General features: G+C 38.7%; 2 protein-coding genes across 2 annotated transcripts in view; one reads left to right on the forward strand and one right to left on the reverse strand.

The window, feature by feature from the left end:
• Positions 1-4,272, forward strand: clul1 (clusterin-like 1 (retinal)). The gene is made up of 9 exons (XM_014018345.1): positions 1-102; positions 1,260-1,397; positions 1,512-1,660; positions 1,743-1,913; positions 2,041-2,479; positions 2,564-2,686; positions 2,760-2,974; positions 3,542-3,720; positions 3,837-4,272. The coding sequence occupies exons 2-9, from the start codon at positions 1,295-1,297 to the stop codon at positions 3,850-3,852; spliced, it is 1,395 nt and encodes a 464-aa protein (XP_013873799.1). The 5' UTR covers positions 1-102; positions 1,260-1,294; the 3' UTR covers positions 3,853-4,272.
• yes1 (YES proto-oncogene 1, Src family tyrosine kinase) overlaps positions 4,068-18,995 on the reverse strand; it is a 26,565-nt gene continuing 11,637 nt past the window's right edge. Inside the window, exons 4-12 of the mRNA XM_014018344.1 lie at positions 17,952-18,050; positions 15,666-15,769; positions 15,065-15,214; positions 13,087-13,242; positions 10,628-10,807; positions 10,076-10,152; positions 8,422-8,575; positions 8,026-8,157; positions 4,068-5,625 (exon numbers count right to left, since the gene is read on the reverse strand). Of these exons, the coding sequence (XP_013873798.1) occupies positions 5,417-5,625; positions 8,026-8,157; positions 8,422-8,575; positions 10,076-10,152; positions 10,628-10,807; positions 13,087-13,242; positions 15,065-15,214; positions 15,666-15,769; positions 17,952-18,050 (1,261 nt within the window). The 3' untranslated portion in view covers positions 4,068-5,416. The remainder of the gene's footprint in view (positions 5,626-8,025; positions 8,158-8,421; positions 8,576-10,075; positions 10,153-10,627; positions 10,808-13,086; positions 13,243-15,064; positions 15,215-15,665; positions 15,770-17,951; positions 18,051-18,995) is intronic.

Here is an 18,995-nt window from a genome sequence, read left to right on the forward strand (position 1 = left end):
GCAAATAGAACCCAAGCAGGTCAAGATAACCTGAAGAGCTCTGTTCGAACAGAGAACTTTGTTTATGTCTGAAGACAAGGAGGTTTCTTCATCCCTCTGCTGGTGAGTTTCAAAGGTTCTGTTGTTTTCCCCCCTCTCTTTTATATTAGTGACAGTCTGTCATTTAAATCATCTGAATTTAATATTCTGCTTCAGTCTCGACTTTTAAGCCCTAATTTGCTCCTTCAAAGTGTCGTTTTTGCTTTATTTTGTAGTTCCACATTGTCAGTTTAATCATTTTTGATACTTATATTTAAATCATACACTTGTCTATCACTGTAGCCAGTTTACATGAGTGTATAAATGTTAATATAAACAAAAACAAGTATAATGCCAGCCAGATTAAAAAACAAACAGATTTACAAYCTACTTAAACCCATCAGATAAGTGGGTACATCCTCATGTACAGTAAATCTGTACTGGATGCCAACTTATATAAGTTCTCAGGCAGGTTCAGCTGCTGGAGTAAACTGACAAGTATATTAGAATCCTTCATTGTTTCTTCTTCTTCTTCTTTGTTGTTGTTGTTGTTGTTGTTGTTCATTTGTGACGGGACTCAGCCTGCTGGCACAGCAGATGGCCCAGACATAAACAAGTCCTCCCAGCAGAGATGAACCCCATGATGTCATTTATTCAGAGCTCTCATAGCTGCTGCTGGTCTCTTTGTGGTGAGACTCACAAAAAAATAAAATCAGCTGAATGAATAAACGGTCAGACACGGAGAAAAGAGACAAAAGTCACGAGGTAAACTATTTAGGATTGAAGCTTCTTAATGAGCGAAAATAAACAGGTCGCTCATTCTGTTTTTATTACTGTGACAGAAACTCAAACAGCATAAAAAGTGCTTGTTTATGAAATTTTCATTCAAACCAACTTCATTTCAAGTAAAAGAAAGGAGTGCAGTGTTGTAAATAGATAGGCAGCACCACCAAGTGGAAGAACTCCATACGACAACTGTTTTTGATGGTGACTCTTACGCAAATCGTTTTACCTGTTTGGATCAGATCGAACAGTRTTTAGTTCTATATTCATCAGCTGCTGATGTAACGCTGTCCGATCTCAGCATAAAGTGATCAGTTTAAATCTCTGACGTRTCAGGGTAGGATACTGAGCATTTTTTAAGAGATGTTCTGACTTTAATTTGAATTTGTTTACGTCAGTAACCAGGATTTGCTGTATGAATTTGTGTTTGAGTCAATCACAATACTGTGTTGTTTCAGAGTGATTCTTCTCTCATCAAACACTGAGTCTGAGAATGAAGCTCCTGCTCAGTTTGGTGCTTGTCGTGGCGACAGCAGGTGGCCTCAGCTCTGCTCCTGAGGACCAGATGAAAGGTGCCTCAGAGGACATCCTGACACGTGAGTTGAGCGAAATCCCACACGGCACGGCTTTACGTTGAAACATATTTCAGTTCTTTGTTTGCGGTCCAACTATAAGACAATGAGGCGGGGTGTTTCCGTCTGTGCTCTCAGAGCTGTCAGAAGATGGCGAGAAACTGGTGAACGAGGAGCTGAGGAGAGCTCTGTATGGGGTGAAGCAGATGAAGGAGGTGATGTGGAGGAACGGGCAGAAGCACAAGCACCTCATGGATTCTTTGAAACGCAGCGGTGACAAGAGGAGGGTAAGACCAAYGCTAACTCACCTGTGAATGTGGGGAAAAAAAGTTTAAATCTAATGATGAAGAGCTCCTTTTRTCCCGCCAGGGGGCAGCTCAGCTGGCGAAGGAGGTGAGCGAAAAKCTCGAGGAGGCAGAGGAGCAGTGCAAAGACTCCCTGCAGTCAGAGTGGGAGGAATGCAGACCCTGTCTGGAGGATGCATGTAAAACCTTCTACACCTCCACCTGCCGAAGGGGCTTTGCTTCTTTCCAAGCTAAGGTATTAAAAAAAACTTCCCACGTAGTTGAAAGGAGAGATGATGGTAATGTGATGATCTGTCACCTGCAGCTCCCCACGCTTCCAAACACAAAGACAGCTTTCAAAACCTGCTGTATTTGCATTACAGGTGGAAAACTTTTTCCAAAGAGTCTCCAGGCGCTTTGGACCYCGAGAGCCCCCCATGAAAGCAGGGGACATCCTGGTAAACCAAGAGCCAAATGAGCCGGAGACGGACGTGGTTCGAATTGAGGATTCTTTTAACCGAGTGATGAGCAGGGTGGGCTCTCTGGTGAACCGCAGCGTCGCCCTGGCTTCCAGGATGAGCAGCAAGCTCGACAAAGTTCTCCAKAGAGCTTTCCTGAACGCCCCCGAACTCCTGACAGAGGAGGTCACTACTGATCCCTTCGACCCCAGCCGGGACTCAGGCTTCCTGCAGGGAGTGGGCCTGGAGGAGGTGCTGGAGTCCTTCTTTGACTTTGGCAAAAGTGTGGTGGAGGAGTTTGGAGCTGTGGTGACCCAGGTGTTTGATGACCTCCATCAGACAGTGGAAACGGACAAAAAGAAAGGTAGCGCAGGCCCTTGCACCTTGTTGGAATCACATTGGAAATCACACCTCACAAATCTAATTGTTAATTTCTCTTTTGGTGCAGAAAGGGAGAACTTACCTCGCTTCCTGCTGAACAGGAAGTTGTGCAGAGATCTCCGCAGACAGACGTCCGAGTGCTGGCAGCTGCAGAATAAGTGTGAGGCCTGCCAGGGSGCTCTGCTCACAGGTGAAGCATCACCGTCTCCACTTTGTGTCTGCTAATATCTCACAGGTCTGTAGCTCGCCCTCTCCTTCCCCAGAATGCCCCAGCGTTCGGGAGCTGCACGTAGAGCTGGATGAAATTTCCCAGCTGCTGGACGTGTCCAAGGAGCAGTACGACGAGGTCCTGTCCATTGTCCAACGCCACGCCGACGAAACGGTCCAGTGGCTGAGCACCATGGCAGCTGAGTTCAGCTGGGTGGCTCAGGCTGTGAGCAACGACAGTGCTCCACAAAATATCTTCCGCATCACAACGGTGAGCAGGAGCAAGCTGGAGGATCAGAAGAGATAATGGGAAAATGAGTCAAATATTTCCCTTAAAAAACGTAAATGTTGAATGACTTTGTGGCAGTTTGTTAAACCAGATGAAACTAAGTTGTTAAAACTAAAAGAAGCAGGATCCTAACTAAAAGTAATAAACCACAAATAGAAGATTAAAGTATCAAACATACAGCTAAAGGTAGCAAAAAGCTAGAAGTTAAAAAGTCACAGAAGGCCAAAAAGCATTGAAAGCAGATAAAATAAATAAATAAAAAACAAAAAAATGAAGCAATCCTAATGCAGGTGAGGAAGATAATTGTAAAAAAATAAAAAATAAAAAAGTTGAATATTTTGAAACTTATAATAGTCACAAAAAATTCATACCCATTTCCAAAAACATGCTAAAAATAAAAGGAAACAGAAATGCTAAATCAGGGTTTACACAATAGACACTGTACAGTTTATTAAGTCAAATGACTTACAATGAAGGGAAATTAAAAGCTGTGAAAATTTACTTTACTTAGTGCAGGGAAATATTTTGTCCCTTCACTTTCCCCACCAGGTGGCGCCAGAGAGTCACGATGAACAGAACCTATCATCTGCTGAGACCAAGGTGGAGGTAAAGGTTTTAAACTCTCCCCCTCTCATCCTCACCATTCCTGGGGAGATGGAGCTGCAGGACCCAGCCTTCATCCAGTACGTTATCCAGGAAGCTCTGGAGAAGTATAAGGACATGGTCAGGTGAGGTTTACAGACGAAAATAAATAAATATTAAAAAAAAAAAAAACATGTCATCATTGGAACCCAGGCTATAGAAAAAATTTCTTCTAAAATGTTTTTTTCCTTCTTCTCTACAGGATTGAGGACGAATAAAATATTATCTTCATCTTCTCTACTTACAGCACTTTATAAATAAAACTACTGTCTGTTTATTAGGCATCATTTTGCTAAAATACAACTAGTCAACATCTGTAACAACTATTACTGAATGTACAGAAAAGTACGGTAAATGTACTTCTTTCCTGTTAAATTGTATACATTGTAAAACCCAGGATATATGGTAATTAAAACACAAACTGCAGGAAACATTTGTTTTATGCTTTTATTTTGTTTTGTACAAAAATCATATTAGCTCTCATTACTTTAATTATTTATGTCTCCCATTGCTCAAGTTCCAGTCTTCAATAACTGATCATAATGCACAGAAATAAAAGAAAAAAAGTTCACATCTTTACAGCTTTCATATGCCTCATTTCTCTGACTTTGACATAAAAATATGCAAGTATTTAAAAAGGTACCTCTTAGAATTTTTAGATTTGCAGTTTTGTAAAGATAAAACTAAAGCTGTGCCTCAACCAATGTTTTGTCTCTCTGGTTTTAGTTCAAACTTTCAGGAAGTAATCAAACACCTATAATATTAAGAAAATCACAAGTATCAGAGTATTGTTGTTGGTGCAGGTCATAAAAAGGAAAAAAAAAGAATTAAACAGTTGTTTTGTAAAGTTCTAGTTTTAACATTAAACCTTTCCTCAACCACCAGCAGAACAGGAGACATCACAGGTTTGTTTAGTTGATGAAAGTTGATATTTTGCTAATSGGGAGAAAAAGTTGTTTTAAACCTWCTGCGTACAAGATTTATTTTTATTTTTTTTACTAGTTCATAAAAATCACAGTTGTGCATCAAGATTTTTTTTGACAGACTTTTTTTTAATTGCACAGCTAAAACGTCCATTTTTAGACATTCAATAAAAAAAATTAGAAAAATGTGGTAATTTATCAAAATGCTGCTTTTTGTTTTCAAGTCCCAGGTTAAATGAAAAGAAAAAAAAAAAAGGCAAAATAAAACGGATGTTTTTCATTCATTAAAAACAATTATATAAAACGCGTCTTATTCTCGGTCATCCACCCACTAAAAAATACATTTTTTATACAAACTGTATGTACATCTACTCGGTTCTCTCCGTACATTCTTGCATTCACACAGCAGACCTTTATTCCTTTACACACACCTAACAGTCTCAGCACATACTCAACAGCTTTAACCACAGTTATTGGTCGCTGAAACACATCATCAACCTACATGTTCACGCCAAACTCATGTACATATATAATAGTCTGAATTCATATTAAAAGATTTGTTTGAATTTAAATTTAAAAAAAATGGAAATTGAGAAAAAAGGGGGGAAATTATTTAAAACCTTAAAAAAAGGGGATGGAATAAAAACATGTCTGCATTTGCTTATTTTGAAATCCCACTCTTTAATCACAGTGTTGTGGTGCTTTAGATGGAGGCACCCATCTTACAGGACAAACATCTCCACGTACTGTTAGTGTCATTGCAAACTAATTTATATAACCTTTTTTTTTAAATTAAAACTCTGTCCCGTGTTTTGAGCTCTACCTCGGTGTGCAAGAGTTCATCCTAAATTGCTTTAGACTAGAGATTGTCTCCAGGTTGGTACTGTGGCTCCGTGGCTGTGAAGTAGTCTTCTAGGAAGGACTGGATGTATTCAAAGGTCGGTCTTTCGTCTGGCTCCTTCTTCCAGCACTGTTTCATCATCTCGTGGAGGGACTCGGGGCAGCCCTGGGGGCAGGGCATCCGGTAACCTCGTTCCACCTGCTCAAGTACTTCTCGATTCACCATACCTTCAAAAAAACAGACGCATAATATAAACAAACTGACAAATACTATATATATCTTTTGTATTTGTAAGGTTAAATCAATAAGTATTTGACATTCTAGGTGCTTAGTTTAAGAATCAGAATTACATTTTCCAGCCACTGAAACCACATTTTAGTAAAAACATGTTTAAGAAAAAAAAAAAACGAGACAAAAACAAAAAGCTCCAGATTATGAGTCCAGATCCCAGAGTGACTAAAAATCTGCAGGAACCATGCAAATCTCAAAACATCTGTTGCCAGTAGTCCATAGAAAAAACATCAAAACACTTCTTTAGGTCAAAAGTTTGGATAAACTGGAATGCAGGTATATGTTCCAACAGAGTAAAAAAATACTACAGGCTGGAAACAACATTAACCAGTGGAATATATCAAGATGTGTAATTTCTCTACTTTTGATTAGCACTAATCATAACTGTTGTGGTTGCTACATAAAATGCTAAAAAGCTTGTGACACCAGAGGAAATCATTAGAACTCAAATGATTGAAATATATGCTAAAGACTGAAGTATAAATGAACTGTTAAAGAATAGAATATCTTCTAACATTTCTTCTTTTAATTTATAGTTTGTGTGTTTTTATTGACATCTTATATTGTTTAATTTTGTTTTTAATGCAGTAAAGTGTCCTTGGGTGTCTTGAAAATCGCTAACAAATAAAATGCATTATTATTCTTATTTTAAAAAAATCCAAATAAAAAAGCAGCAACACGCTAGTGTTTTTATTCAGAACTAGCTCTACTTGTTGAAGTTTGAAAATGAAAAACTTTGCCTAATTGTCCCTTTAAAATGCCACAGGAACCATTGTTTAAGTGCCTGTGATGCACAACCTTTAAATACAAAAAGTCAAAGAAAACATCTTTATATTTTTAAGAAACTTGGCATAAAACACTTGATTTTACCCATTTTGTCACAYAACTGGCATATTATCTTTTGAACTTCGCTCAGCCAAAGTGAAACAGGAAGTGACATCAAAGGGGAACTCTTAAAAAAACTGATCTTTGTTTACTGAAACAAAAGTCTTTGAACTATGACTCTTCATCTCTGATAAAAATAATATCAAAAAACCTCTTCTCCAAGAACGTTTTGTTAGCCACTTTAGTAATGATCTGCTCACATTCAGACATTCCCCTTTGACATCACTTCCTGTTGCATCACGAGCATATCTCAGCAGTGTTTTATTTAGCAACTTCTTTTGACAATATGTTATTAATGTTATATTTCCAAAAATACATTCATATTACAAAATAWTGATGTCACCTGCCTTTTCAAATACCTCAGAAACATAACTCAAAGTTTGTTTTTTTGTTTCCTGTGAGAGGTACGGTCAGTTTTTAGAGCTGATATAATAATAAATGTCCAAGACAACATGCCGGTGTTCTAACAGCGCAGAGTGGTTAACATCCTCTGGTTTCTGATAGAATACCAATCAGGGCGGCTTCATCCTCGAGTCGTGGCTTCCTTTCCAAGACAGGAAGACACTGATGCTGAACCCTGCGACACGGCACAGAGACGACTCATCTGGGAGCTGAACTGCGGCTAAAAGAGGTTATGACATCAAGTCGGTGGCATGGTTACAGACATGACCCCCCCTCTTTCATGTCTCTATGGGAGAGCTGGGATCAGATTATCTCACACTCAAACAGAGAGGCTGGATCTGGAGCAGCTGCTGAGACTCGGATACTGTGGCACGCTGGTATGTCGGATGCTGTGGTGCTAAAATGATTTACGTCTTGCATCTTAAAYAGTTATAAATCTGACCGTGTTTAACGAACTCTATGCACATAAACCATAACAAACSCAACAAAATGCATTCATGTGCAGATGTCTGGTTTCTCCTGTCCACATGTTGCCACTGATAAACACGGAAAATGGACAGCAACAACTGAGGCATGCGTATCTGAAGAGAAACAACTCTACATACGGAACCTTGCCCAGAAAATTAATTAAAACTAAATTATCCAAATTGAAGAATTCTGCACCGGAACCAAGAAGGCCACCAGAGCCAGATGGCCCTGCGCACAGACCCAGTGGCTGAATCAGCTGCATCGTGAGTTTGTGACAGAAGAACACAAGACGCACAAATGCAAATTGGCTTCGCTTCAGCGACATGAGGAGGCAGATTTTGATGAGGAGATCATGACGGGACTTTCCCCTGAGCGGACATGTCACAGGACACCAGGAATGCTCCCATCAGTTAAATCTATTTCTAAACTGATCCACACAGCTGAGATATTAAAACCCTTTAATTGACAGTTGATCAAATAAAGAAAAACTGTGAGGCTAACCAATTTATTTAGGATGGTTTGACTAAAAAATATTATAGTTTTTGATATTTTTTTCTTGTGTGTTTATAGGGTGTCATTACCTGGATAAGGTACTCTGCCCTTGGTCACCAGCTCTGTCAGTAGTATCCCAAATGACCAGACGTCTGATTTGATAGTAAAGCGACCGTATAATGCAGCTTCAGGGGCTGTCCACTTGATGGGGAATTTAGCTCCTAAGTGTTAAAGAAAAAAAAAATTAATAAAAGGTAAAATGTATAGACATGTAAAAAAGTGAAATAGAAAAAAATAGTTTTATAGAAAAGTAAGTTTTACAGAAAATTCAAGCTGTTTATTTATGTTTTCTTGTTTTTTCAGCCTTCAGCCTCAGAGCATTTATATTAACAGTCTGATGGTCCAGAGGTAAATGATAAAGATTTTTTGTTGTTGTTGTTTTGTGCAGATTTTCCTACATGTTGTGTTCAGATTCGAACACACACCTTGCCGTGCCGTGTACTCGTTGTCCTCAATGAGTCGAGCCAAACCAAAGTCAGCGATTTTACAAACCAGGTTGTCAGCCACCAGGATGTTGGCGGCTCTCAGGTCTCTGTGGATGTAGTTCATCCTCTCGATGAAGGCCATGCCATCTGCAATCTGAGACAGGAGCACACAAGGAGGRAGGAGGGGGTCAATCATACAAATGATATTGGAATGTAAACAAATTTACAGTCATTATCTGGACTATAAGTCGCACCTCTTTTCATAGTTTGACCTACACTCTGAAGCAACTTATGACACATATTTTGACTGATATGTTAAATAATAGTCATATTGACAGACATTAATTTGGGAGTAAACTTTAGAGGACACTCTAGGTTAGTGACAACTAGATGTTCCTGTATCGGTCAAAAAGAAAATGAGAAGCAAGAAAGTTCGGAGTGAATGAGTAACTTGTGAGGGACTGGCAAAAAGCAGAGGATACTTTTTACAGCACTGAAGAAAATGAAGAAAGCTAATCGCATGATGTAGAATGAGACTGGTGAACGTCCAGGTAACTTGCTTGATGGAATGCATCGTAAGGCCTGGCCCGGCACGGGCTGTGTTTGTGTCAAGCAGAGAGCCGCCTCGATGTGGACGGGGTTCAAAATATTTCAAACATGCAAACTTCATTTCGTTTTATTTGCAACAACAATAACGGACTACGCCATACTTGAAGGAAAAGTACCGAAGACTGTACTGGGACCATCTAGCAATATGACATTAACAACAAGAGGGCAGAATGACTGAGGACAGTAAGCTAATGGTAGCTAATTTTAGTCTGTCATTGTTGGTAACTTTTTTTGGTAGCTCGCTGTGGTTGTTCAGTTGAAGTCGTGGAAAAACAATAGTCGTTGCAAACGACTCTCATCTGTCTAAGTTAATAAGGCTATTCGGCATCTCAGGAGGTATGTTCTGTGAGTTATTGTATTAAATAAATATTCTGAAATGACTTTTAGTCAAAAGAAACTTATGTAGGTTTTTTTCCCCGTTTCATGTCTCATTTTTTTACTGATGCAACTTATAGTCCGGAGCGACTTATATTTCAGAAAGTACGATAATTATGTCAATAGTCAATGTCGTTATTTTAGTAACATTTCACTGAGCTCAGATTAGGCAGCACAAAGTATAAAGGGACAACATGAGCCTGCAGCACTGAGCAATTACGAAACTTTCAAACACAGCCGTAAAACCATCTTGCACAGGCAGAGGCTTCCTCTGAGGCGTCTCTGCTTTCAGTCAGTGTCAAAGCGATTTCTCAAAGACTTTTCTACTCTGCTGAGCGGAGACAGGAGCGTTGAGAGCCGCATTAAGAACAGATCGTAGTAGGTGACTAAACTTGCAAGCTTGGGGCCTCTGGCGAGACCTGTGGAAGTGCTACAGGCAGTTAGGTGACGGAAAAGAAGAAGAAATACGTGTGGATAGCTATCAAATAAATATGCCACCTGATGCAGAACAAACAGAAACCCTTATTGCCTCAGTATCTGACACACCTGGCAGTAAACATGCTCAAACAGAACTTTAGTTGTGCTGCTCAGAAAGACGGCGATAACACAGCAGCTTGGTAGGTACGAGACAAATGCTGCACCTTTGTTGTTGTTTCTGTTGTGTTCCTACCTGTGAGGCCATGTCCACCAGCTGCGGCAGCTTCAGATACTTTCCATCTCCCTCTTTCAGAAAGTCCAACAAACTACCTGTCAGGGTTAAAAAATAAAGACTCCCGTCAGGCCGAATCAACACACCCGAGTGTGCAGAATGTGGAGGCCACACAAAAGCACGGAGCAGGGGTTGGCCTGAGAGTTAAGCGTCATGACGTTATAACAAACCTACTTGGAAGCAACTAGAATTTTTCTTTGCACAAATTGATTTTCAAAGCATTTTTTTAAAGCTTTAACTTGTAAAATCTTAAATCAGACCTGACTAAGAAGCATGAAATGTAGAAGACGTTAGCATAAAGATGTACAAGTGATACAAAAAGAGAAAAATATGTTTGAGACAAAGAAAAAGTTGAGTGAAGAGTGGCGATAAAGTGTTAAAATCTAAATGTAAAGTCACTGAAATGACTGATTTACAAACATATAAAAGATTTATGAATGTGGTGAGTGTGGGAGTCTGCCTTTGCATACACGTCCACGTCACCTCAGGTTTGGGACTTTGAACYGTGCTTACCTTTGCCCATAAACTCAGTAACGATGTAAATAGGCTCTTCGGACACCACTGCGTACAGAGGAACCAGTTTGTCATGTCGTAGTTTCTTCATGATCTGAGCCTCCTCCAGGAAGGCCTCTGGAGACATGGTGCCTGGTTTCAGTGTCTTAATCGCCACTTTAGTAGTACCGTTCCATGTGCCTGAATAACACAACAAAAGAAAAACATCTAATGCAGCAGAATTATATTTAAGACACTTGAAATAAAAATGCTGCACACACTGCAATAATTCAAGATTTTGTACTTGATTTCAAGAGACAAAAACTGCAAATTTCAACTAGAGTTGGGAAGAAATCACAACATGTATTCATCAGAAAACATTTGATTGTTGTTATTTGGCACTTGGCAATTAATATGATTAATGCCACGCGGTCTATCTGTCCTGAGCTTGCATCGCATTTCCACCTCAATCAGCTGTAGCTCCATGTTCAAATATCACACAATCATTTTGACACAAAGGCACTAAAATAGTCTAAACTAAACAGACTAAAACACACCCTAAATATATAATCTAAGCGCACTAAATATGATAAATCTGTTAAAGCTCATTACTCAGTCCTGATCTCTCCATTTTGCTATTGCCACCAAACTGAATTCAGCTTTCACTTCTTTTTTCTTCTTCCTGTAGATGTTTTGACACTTGTCAAATAATTTCAGGCGTCAGTCAGAAAGGAGTTTGGTGCTTTCATGTTAGTTTGGCAGGGTGAGGGTGAAATCAGGGGGTGGATTGAGGTGKTTTTTTTTCATGAATCCGTCCGTCTTTCGCTGCAAAGTACTTCAAATATGACGAATATTAAAAAAAAAGAAAGTATAAATCATTTGTCATAACTCTGATTTTACTTGGTCTATAAACACAAGTTAAAAACTGATGTAAAGCTTGAAGTCTGTACTTTGAAACAGATTGGAACAAATTCTTAAAAAGTGCCTGGCTTTCCCACAAGAATGATTTAAATCAGTCATGTGACTAGAACATGCTGGGGTCCAGATTCTCCAGGGGATTAATAGTCATATCAATTATTACATCGTGATTATTTTTATTTATTTTTTTGCCAATATCACCCAACTCTATTATCAACCATCATGTTGCTGATATGTGTCAGTGCTCTCATAAGTACAGTGCAGCACAGAGAGAGAAAAAAAGAATACAACAGCTTAAATATTCAGGCACTTCCTGGTTGGAAGCCACTTAATCACGCCCTGCTTACATACAATGAGCCGAGGCAGGAGATTTGCTGCTGCCGTCAAAAGGCTGACCTTCATGAATGAATCACACTGAACAAACTCTGCATGCGCATACACAAGCTGAAGGCCAAAGTAGGACAATGACAGCATCTAATAATGAGCACGGTGCGTTGAATTAAGAAGACGCTCAAGCCAAAACAATGAAACGCACATCTAAGAACTAAACGTCCCAAGACACGTGAGCAGAAAGGATCTGTAGTTAAAAAATAAAATAAATAAATAAAATCAGAGCAGAGCAGGAAATCATCCTGAACGCAGTGCAGTGAGAGGCGGCGGAGAGGGATTCCTGGGATTACACAGCGGAGGCTTGCAGGTCAAGGCTTGCTGCAGGCCAGCCTTAACGAGCGACTGAGCGATAAAAGAAGAGCGTGGTGTTCACTCAGAGGCCCGCTGTCTCACATGTAGGGGCGGGGGACGAAGCGTTGGAAGTGACCTGTGATTGCTGAGCTCTATGCGCGTGAGATAGAAGCAACAGCAATCAGCCTTTCCATCAGTATGTGGGCCAGTGTGGCAGCAAGACTGGGCTTCTAACTTCACTTAGCATTAATACAAATATACAAAAAGAGGCTACATCTACAATATAAACGGATGCAGTGTTCACATCAGTTCATCATGTACAACTGATGCTTTATCTCTGCATGTAAGCTCTAAGGGCTGAGCAAGTATACACCAACAAAATGATTTGTCGTATTTATTTATCAACATATTTAGTGTGAAATATGTGCACTAGAATGCAGGTTTTAGCATACGTGTTGTTGAAAAGAAAGGGAACAAAGATGCTAAATAAATGGAGATAAAGTTTTACTGAATGCATCTTTCAGCACAGATCAGGAGGAAACTCAGTTTTTCAAAGATTCACCAGTTTGACCAAATAAAGTTATACCAGAGCAGAAACAAAAAGGCTTTTGAAGTTTTGCTCAAAGACTATTTAAAGAAAAAAAAGTCTTTGTGTAGGCGTTCAAACAGAATCAAGAGAACTTTTGTTGCTTTTGAAACTAAATTCATGGGTTATATAAAGAGCTACAGTCCTCTGCAAAAGACTTGAGTTACCCCTTGTTGTTACACACTTTTGTTTCCAGGTAGCAAGACTTTCTTCTAATCTTTTTAAGTGGTCTTTTCAGATTCATTTAGGTGCAAAGAGTAAAGAGCGTTTGAGTGCAGCGCAAACGGTTTCTTACCCATCCAGACTTCCCCGAAGCAGCCCTGCCCCAGTTTGACTTCCAGCCTCAGGGACTCTCGTGGGATCTCCCAGGCGTCTTTAGCTAGTCCCTGAGTTTGAGGCTTCACTGTCGGACACACAGTGATCAGCCTGTAGCACAGYCCATCCGCGTGTTCTGGGCAAAAGCAACACAAAACATTAAAGAAAAAAAAGGAGACAAAATGCCATTTGTTCAGTGCAAACTTGAGTGAAGCTTTCACGATTCATCACTGCAAAAGCTTTGCACCGTCTACCTAAAAAGTCCCACTTGTTCAGTCTTTTTCAAACAATAGTGGCCAAAAAATGTACATCAAACATGACTATTGAAGTATGACTAGCCCAAGCTGTAGTTTTTTGTTTTGACGTTACTTTGATTTGTGGCTTACATGCTGAGACGTCCACCACCTGAAAGATTAGCAACCATTCCAAATGTTTCTCTGATAATTCAATTGATTAAAGTCTGTGCTAATTAAACAAAGTTAATCATACCTTCTAATTACAGAAGAAGTAAAAATGTATTTACATTTTCCATACATTACCTATATTGTAGCTTCAATTTTGCAATATAAATACAGTACAATATGTCACTTATTTTTCTGAGAGTGTACTCATTTAATTTTAAAATCTGCTGAACACCCCTGGATTATTAAAAAACATAATTCTTTACATGTAAAACCATGAAACACAACGTGCCAAAATCAAGGTCCACAGGCTAAAAGCGGCCCACTACAGCACACTGAGAGCTTCAAAGATGTATGTAAAATAAGCTTATGCTGCTATAAAGCCAGCAGTGACCATAAAACACATCTTCATAATGCAAGTCAATTATTTTACCCACAAACCCCTCTCAATGTGGGAGAGTTTAGAATTGAAAATGGACGCTAATCACTGCAACGTAACAGTGAGTAAAACTCTTACTTTTAATTGTGTTTTTGTATTATTTATTTTACATTTAGCCAGTCGTTTACGAGAACGTGTTAAAACACTGTTTCTATGCAGGAAATACTATGTAGAGCTCCGTTATTGTTTCTTGGCAATGCTTAGTCTTAGCAAACGAAACGCTGAATTTAATTACAAATGACCTTTTGAGGACAATATTAATGATTAAGTGGCCCTCTGTGGAAATGTGACCCATCACATYGAAACGAGGATTAAGTCTAAAAGTGGTACAAATAGGCAAATAGTGTTTTGTCTAAAATGTTAACAAAAATTGCATTTTGTCAAAATATAATGAATAAATGCCGTATCAGTTTCTCATTTTAATGAACTGTCTGAAATATAATCATAAAAAAAAAAAATTTGAAGCACTTTTTTGAGCAGTAGCAACAAAAAAACCTGATAGAGGAAAAACATCCACAAAAGTTTGAGATTTTCCCTGTGAGCTAGTAAAGTTTTGTTTCTTTTCAGCTGGGAAATCAATATTCAAATATAATTTGAGGTTTCCTCCTTTAAAGGACATCAAATATTCCTCATTAAAATGACAAAATTAGGATTCGGACCAAATATGTATGTATTATTGTAACCAACAAGACAAATTAAGTCATATATATATGGATTTACTTATGATATCAGAATGATCCAGGTTTCAAAATTTAGCTTTTAAAGCCAAGAATCTGAAAATGTAATTAGGTCATTTTGACCCAAATTTGACTTAATCGTCATTTCGATCTGATGGGTCACAAATGAGTTCGACTCCCCAGAACTAGAAAAGCAGCTTTTTAACAATGATCTTGTATAAAAGGAAGACAAGGAAGCAAAAACTACTTATTATTCTAAAGCCCACATAAGAAAAAGAATACCATCCTGAATGACTCATATGTTTAAATAACACAGCTAGGAATCATAGTGCATGCGACTGACTAAAAAAATTTAAACAATTTGCCCTGAGCTAAAGGGTTTGTTCAAGTTGTAAGTTGAGCTGTACCTGCAGGTTGATAAGAAGTGAGTGGGCTGCATACCTGTGTAATGTTTCACCAGTTTCTGTAGTGTCTCAAACTGGGCTCGTGTGGTTATGTAATATCCACCGCTATCCAGCTTGCGGATCTTGTAGTGTTTGACGTTGTCTCCCTTCACATCATCCCAGTCACGTAAAGACAGAGAGTAAGCACCTTTTGAAATTCAAAAAGAAATCTGGTTGAAATTTTTTTTGATAAAAGCAGCTCTTTAAAAAGTAGACATATCATGCTTTTAATTCTTTTTTTCCCCATATTTCAATCATTCGGTTGGGGTCTATATAAAGTGAAACTGCAATAGGTGAAAAATGTTTTTGTTTTGTTTCTTTTCTCTCTCCCTGAGAGGACGAAAGTCATGCACCACCAAAGTGAAACTATCATTCCTTGTGTCTTAGCAACTATCTTTTAATCCAAACTAAACCTTCTGCCAACAACAAAAACAGAAATGCACAAGGAAACCTAAAAAAATGATTTATATGAATATTCGTGCAGTTGCTTTTGGCCAACTAAAACAACCATTTAATTCCTCAAAAAAAAAGGATAAAAATCAGAACTGAAGCAATCACATAAAAAACTAAATATCAGTCATCTTCTCTTGTTTTCTCACCTTTTGTTGTCTCACTCTCTCGTACCAAATAAGTGCCCCGTTGATTCCCTGGAAGCAATAAGAGACGTTCTGCATCTTTGCGGCCCATTTTACCAAAGTACCATCTACAGAAAGAGAAAAAAAGGCGAGTAAATAAACAAAGAGCTAATTAATACAAGAGAAATGTGTTCCTGATGTGACACTTGTAGGGGTCACCTCGAGTCAAATTATCAAGGAACTATCTTGGACTCTCAGTCCTCTGATGGGCCTTCGAATGGACAAAAACTCTGTTCTACTTAGAACTGTATTTAGGCCATCCCAGGCCACTTTCCTTCTAAATCAGATAAAAACAGAAGAATCTTCTCTTATTTGATTTAGCAGTCTCTTAACTGAAAATATTACACATTTTGATAATCAGAGAATGTTTATCAAAGTTACAGGAGAAGAGAGGACAGATCTCTTTTACCCCTCAGTATGATTTCAGCTATGTATGGTTTTTCTGTGAGAAAAATTCTTATTTAACTAAAATAATCTTTATGGTTTAAGTTGATGAAATATCAATGTTTTACTTGTCTGAATCATATTTGCAAATGTTTTGAACTTGAAGCAATTCATTTTTCTTTCAGTTATGTTTTAAATAAGTGATCATCAGATAATTTAAACAGGTCATGAAATGTTTTGTTCTGAACCACACAGCAGCAGCAATAATCTTTGTTTTAGTTTCAGGAGGCACAGCGAGCTCTGAAACTAACACTTTCCTTGATAATTTCTTTTTCTAATCTAACCTTCTGGAAGGCGGACCATAGATTCTCTAAGCTTTTAGGAACTAAGAGTTTCCGCCCGTCCACTAGTGAGAAAAGGGTGACTGACCGCCGTCAGTCACTGTGACAGCTAACAGGGAAACCTCACAGTGTGGAAAACCAATGCCTGGTTTATCCACCTTCAGAAACTCTCCAGACGGAAGTTTTATTCAAAACCTGGGTTACAGTCGAGGCCTTGTCTTCTGGTTACTGCTGACGTGGACGCTAAACGAGTCAAAGAGCACGCCTTGGGGTTCCCTGTTCGACGGTCTAAAGACAGATTCTCCAGCAGCGCCCCCACCTACCTGGCAGGTGACAGAACATCATCTCAAGGTAAAAGCTGGCTGTATGTGACGTCCAGGTCTGACCAAAGCTGAGCACAGAACGCTTCGCCCTTCTGGTTAAACCCACATTATTTAAGATAAAGTATAGAAAAGCTAACACCTTTCTTCAACCTTTTTCTTAACCTTGCCCTTAACAACCCTAAGATAAACAGCCTCAAATGTCTGGTATTTAACATCTAAGCTGRCRTTTGTGTTTCTATTTAAGTGTGGTTAACAATTAAGAAGATAAAAGCTTGTTATTGTTGGTCCCAAAACTTTTATAGGAAATTAATCGTTCACAATCAGGTGTACTCTAGTTAATTTTGTATGATTTGTAAAATAAACGATTGCATATTATGGTTCAAATCAACATTCAATGACTGAGAGTTACTTTTTGTGTCCATTCATTTTTGCACTAAAGAAATGCTTAGCCAAAATAAGAGATCCTTGCTAATTAAATTACTCTTATAACCTTGTTAAAAGAAGTGTAAGAATAAACCCTTACACACTGAAATGGTTGACATCCATATCATTTTTATTATCAGGGAAATTAAGAGTCATGTGACTGAATTACTTTGTGCAACTTTTTGTGTTGTGTTCAAAAGGCACTTCTGCTCAAGGCACCTCTTATTCCATTACCTATTTAAATACACTAAAAATGTTTTCTATAAATAAGTAAGGAGCTCTAAGCTGTAAACAAGCCTACTCTTATTATTGTAAAAGAACACATTGTCTATTTCAAGAATCTCCTACAGGTTGAGTCTTGTTGAGAAAGAGCTGAATTGTCGCGCCAGGCAATCCTGCAACCAGTCAATTATCTTTTTAAGATGCAAAACAAAATTTTAATTGGATATTTGTATTTATTTATTTTTTGTTTTGTTATTGCACTTTTTTCCTCAAACATTTTGTTTTTAGATGAGTGTCTAGCATTGGTACAAATGTAAAAAATAAAAAAATAAGAGACCCAAAGAGAATTTAGTATGTGTTGGTAAAATCATAGACCCTTTATGTTTTTGTGAAACCGGATGAACAACAATAAGAGCGCCAACGGTTCCCTCCACTCTCTACCCACCAGCAATCAATTTTCACTTTAAGAGATACTAATGAGTGGGACTTGAAACCAGGCAGGGATAAAAAAGTGAGTTTGGCAGAAAGTGTGACAAACAGAAGGTTTGAATTCTTACTCCTCAGCTTGTATGGAGTCGGCCGGTGCTACGTAGTTACTGGGGATGTAACCTTTTTCTCCAGTGTTGATGGAACGGGCCTCCCACCAGTCACCTTCCCTAAGGAGAGAACCATATTAAAGATGAGAAGCTTTTTCTAAAAAGGCACAAGAAAAAAATCCACCTACTCTCATGGAAAGACGGCAAAGCATTTAAAGACAAAAATGAACAAGGTCATTTCACACATCATCCAGCTGCATCAGAATCAAATCATCATTATGGAGGCAGAGTTTGGCCTTGACTTATTCATCTTTAACTCACCAACTAATTATTTTAAGCTTCCTTGCTTCGCTTACATAGCATCTGTTAGGTAATTAAACATCTGAAGGTGAAATAAGTCTGCAAAATCCAACTCATGAGACTGAACAGTGTAAAAGGTCAAAATACAATATAGCTAGGAGATGGATATTATTTACAATGTAGAGCAAGTAACTGAGGTCTAACCACTACAGATTTAATGCCAAGCGTGCACAATTGTACTTAAAGCTGTCCATTTACGAGAGAAAAAAACAAACAAACAAACAAACAAAAAAACAGCTATGCACAGTTTAAACGTAAATAAATGTCTCAATAAACACGACACACACGACAGGCCCTGGAGCAGTGTGGTTATCCTGACTGGGCGTTCCTGAAAGCARACAGGAAACACAGACAGGATTCCATGCAACCTTCAGGTGAAAATGAAGACCCCAAACCCAGACCCAAACCAGTGGTTATTCCGTATGTTGCRGGTGTTTCGGAGAAACTGAGACGTTTATTTTCTAAACATGATGTCCCAGWGGCTTTCAAACCCCAAAACACATTACGGCAAAGGCTGGTTCACCCCAAAGATCCGGTGCCCCGGCACAAACAGAGCAATGTTGTATATGCTGTTAAGTGCCAGGAGGACTGCGACCAGTTATACATCGGGGAAACAAAGCAATCACTGTTCAAAAGAATGTCCCAACACAGACGAGCTAMWTCTAATGGCCAGAACTCTGCAGTTTTCACTCATTTACAGGCCAG

The sequence above is a fragment of the Austrofundulus limnaeus genome, unplaced genomic scaffold, assembly GCF_001266775.1.
Source record: "Austrofundulus limnaeus strain Quisiro unplaced genomic scaffold, Austrofundulus_limnaeus-1.0 Scaffold190, whole genome shotgun sequence".
Classification (NCBI taxonomy): Eukaryota; Metazoa; Chordata; class Actinopteri; order Cyprinodontiformes; family Rivulidae; genus Austrofundulus; species Austrofundulus limnaeus.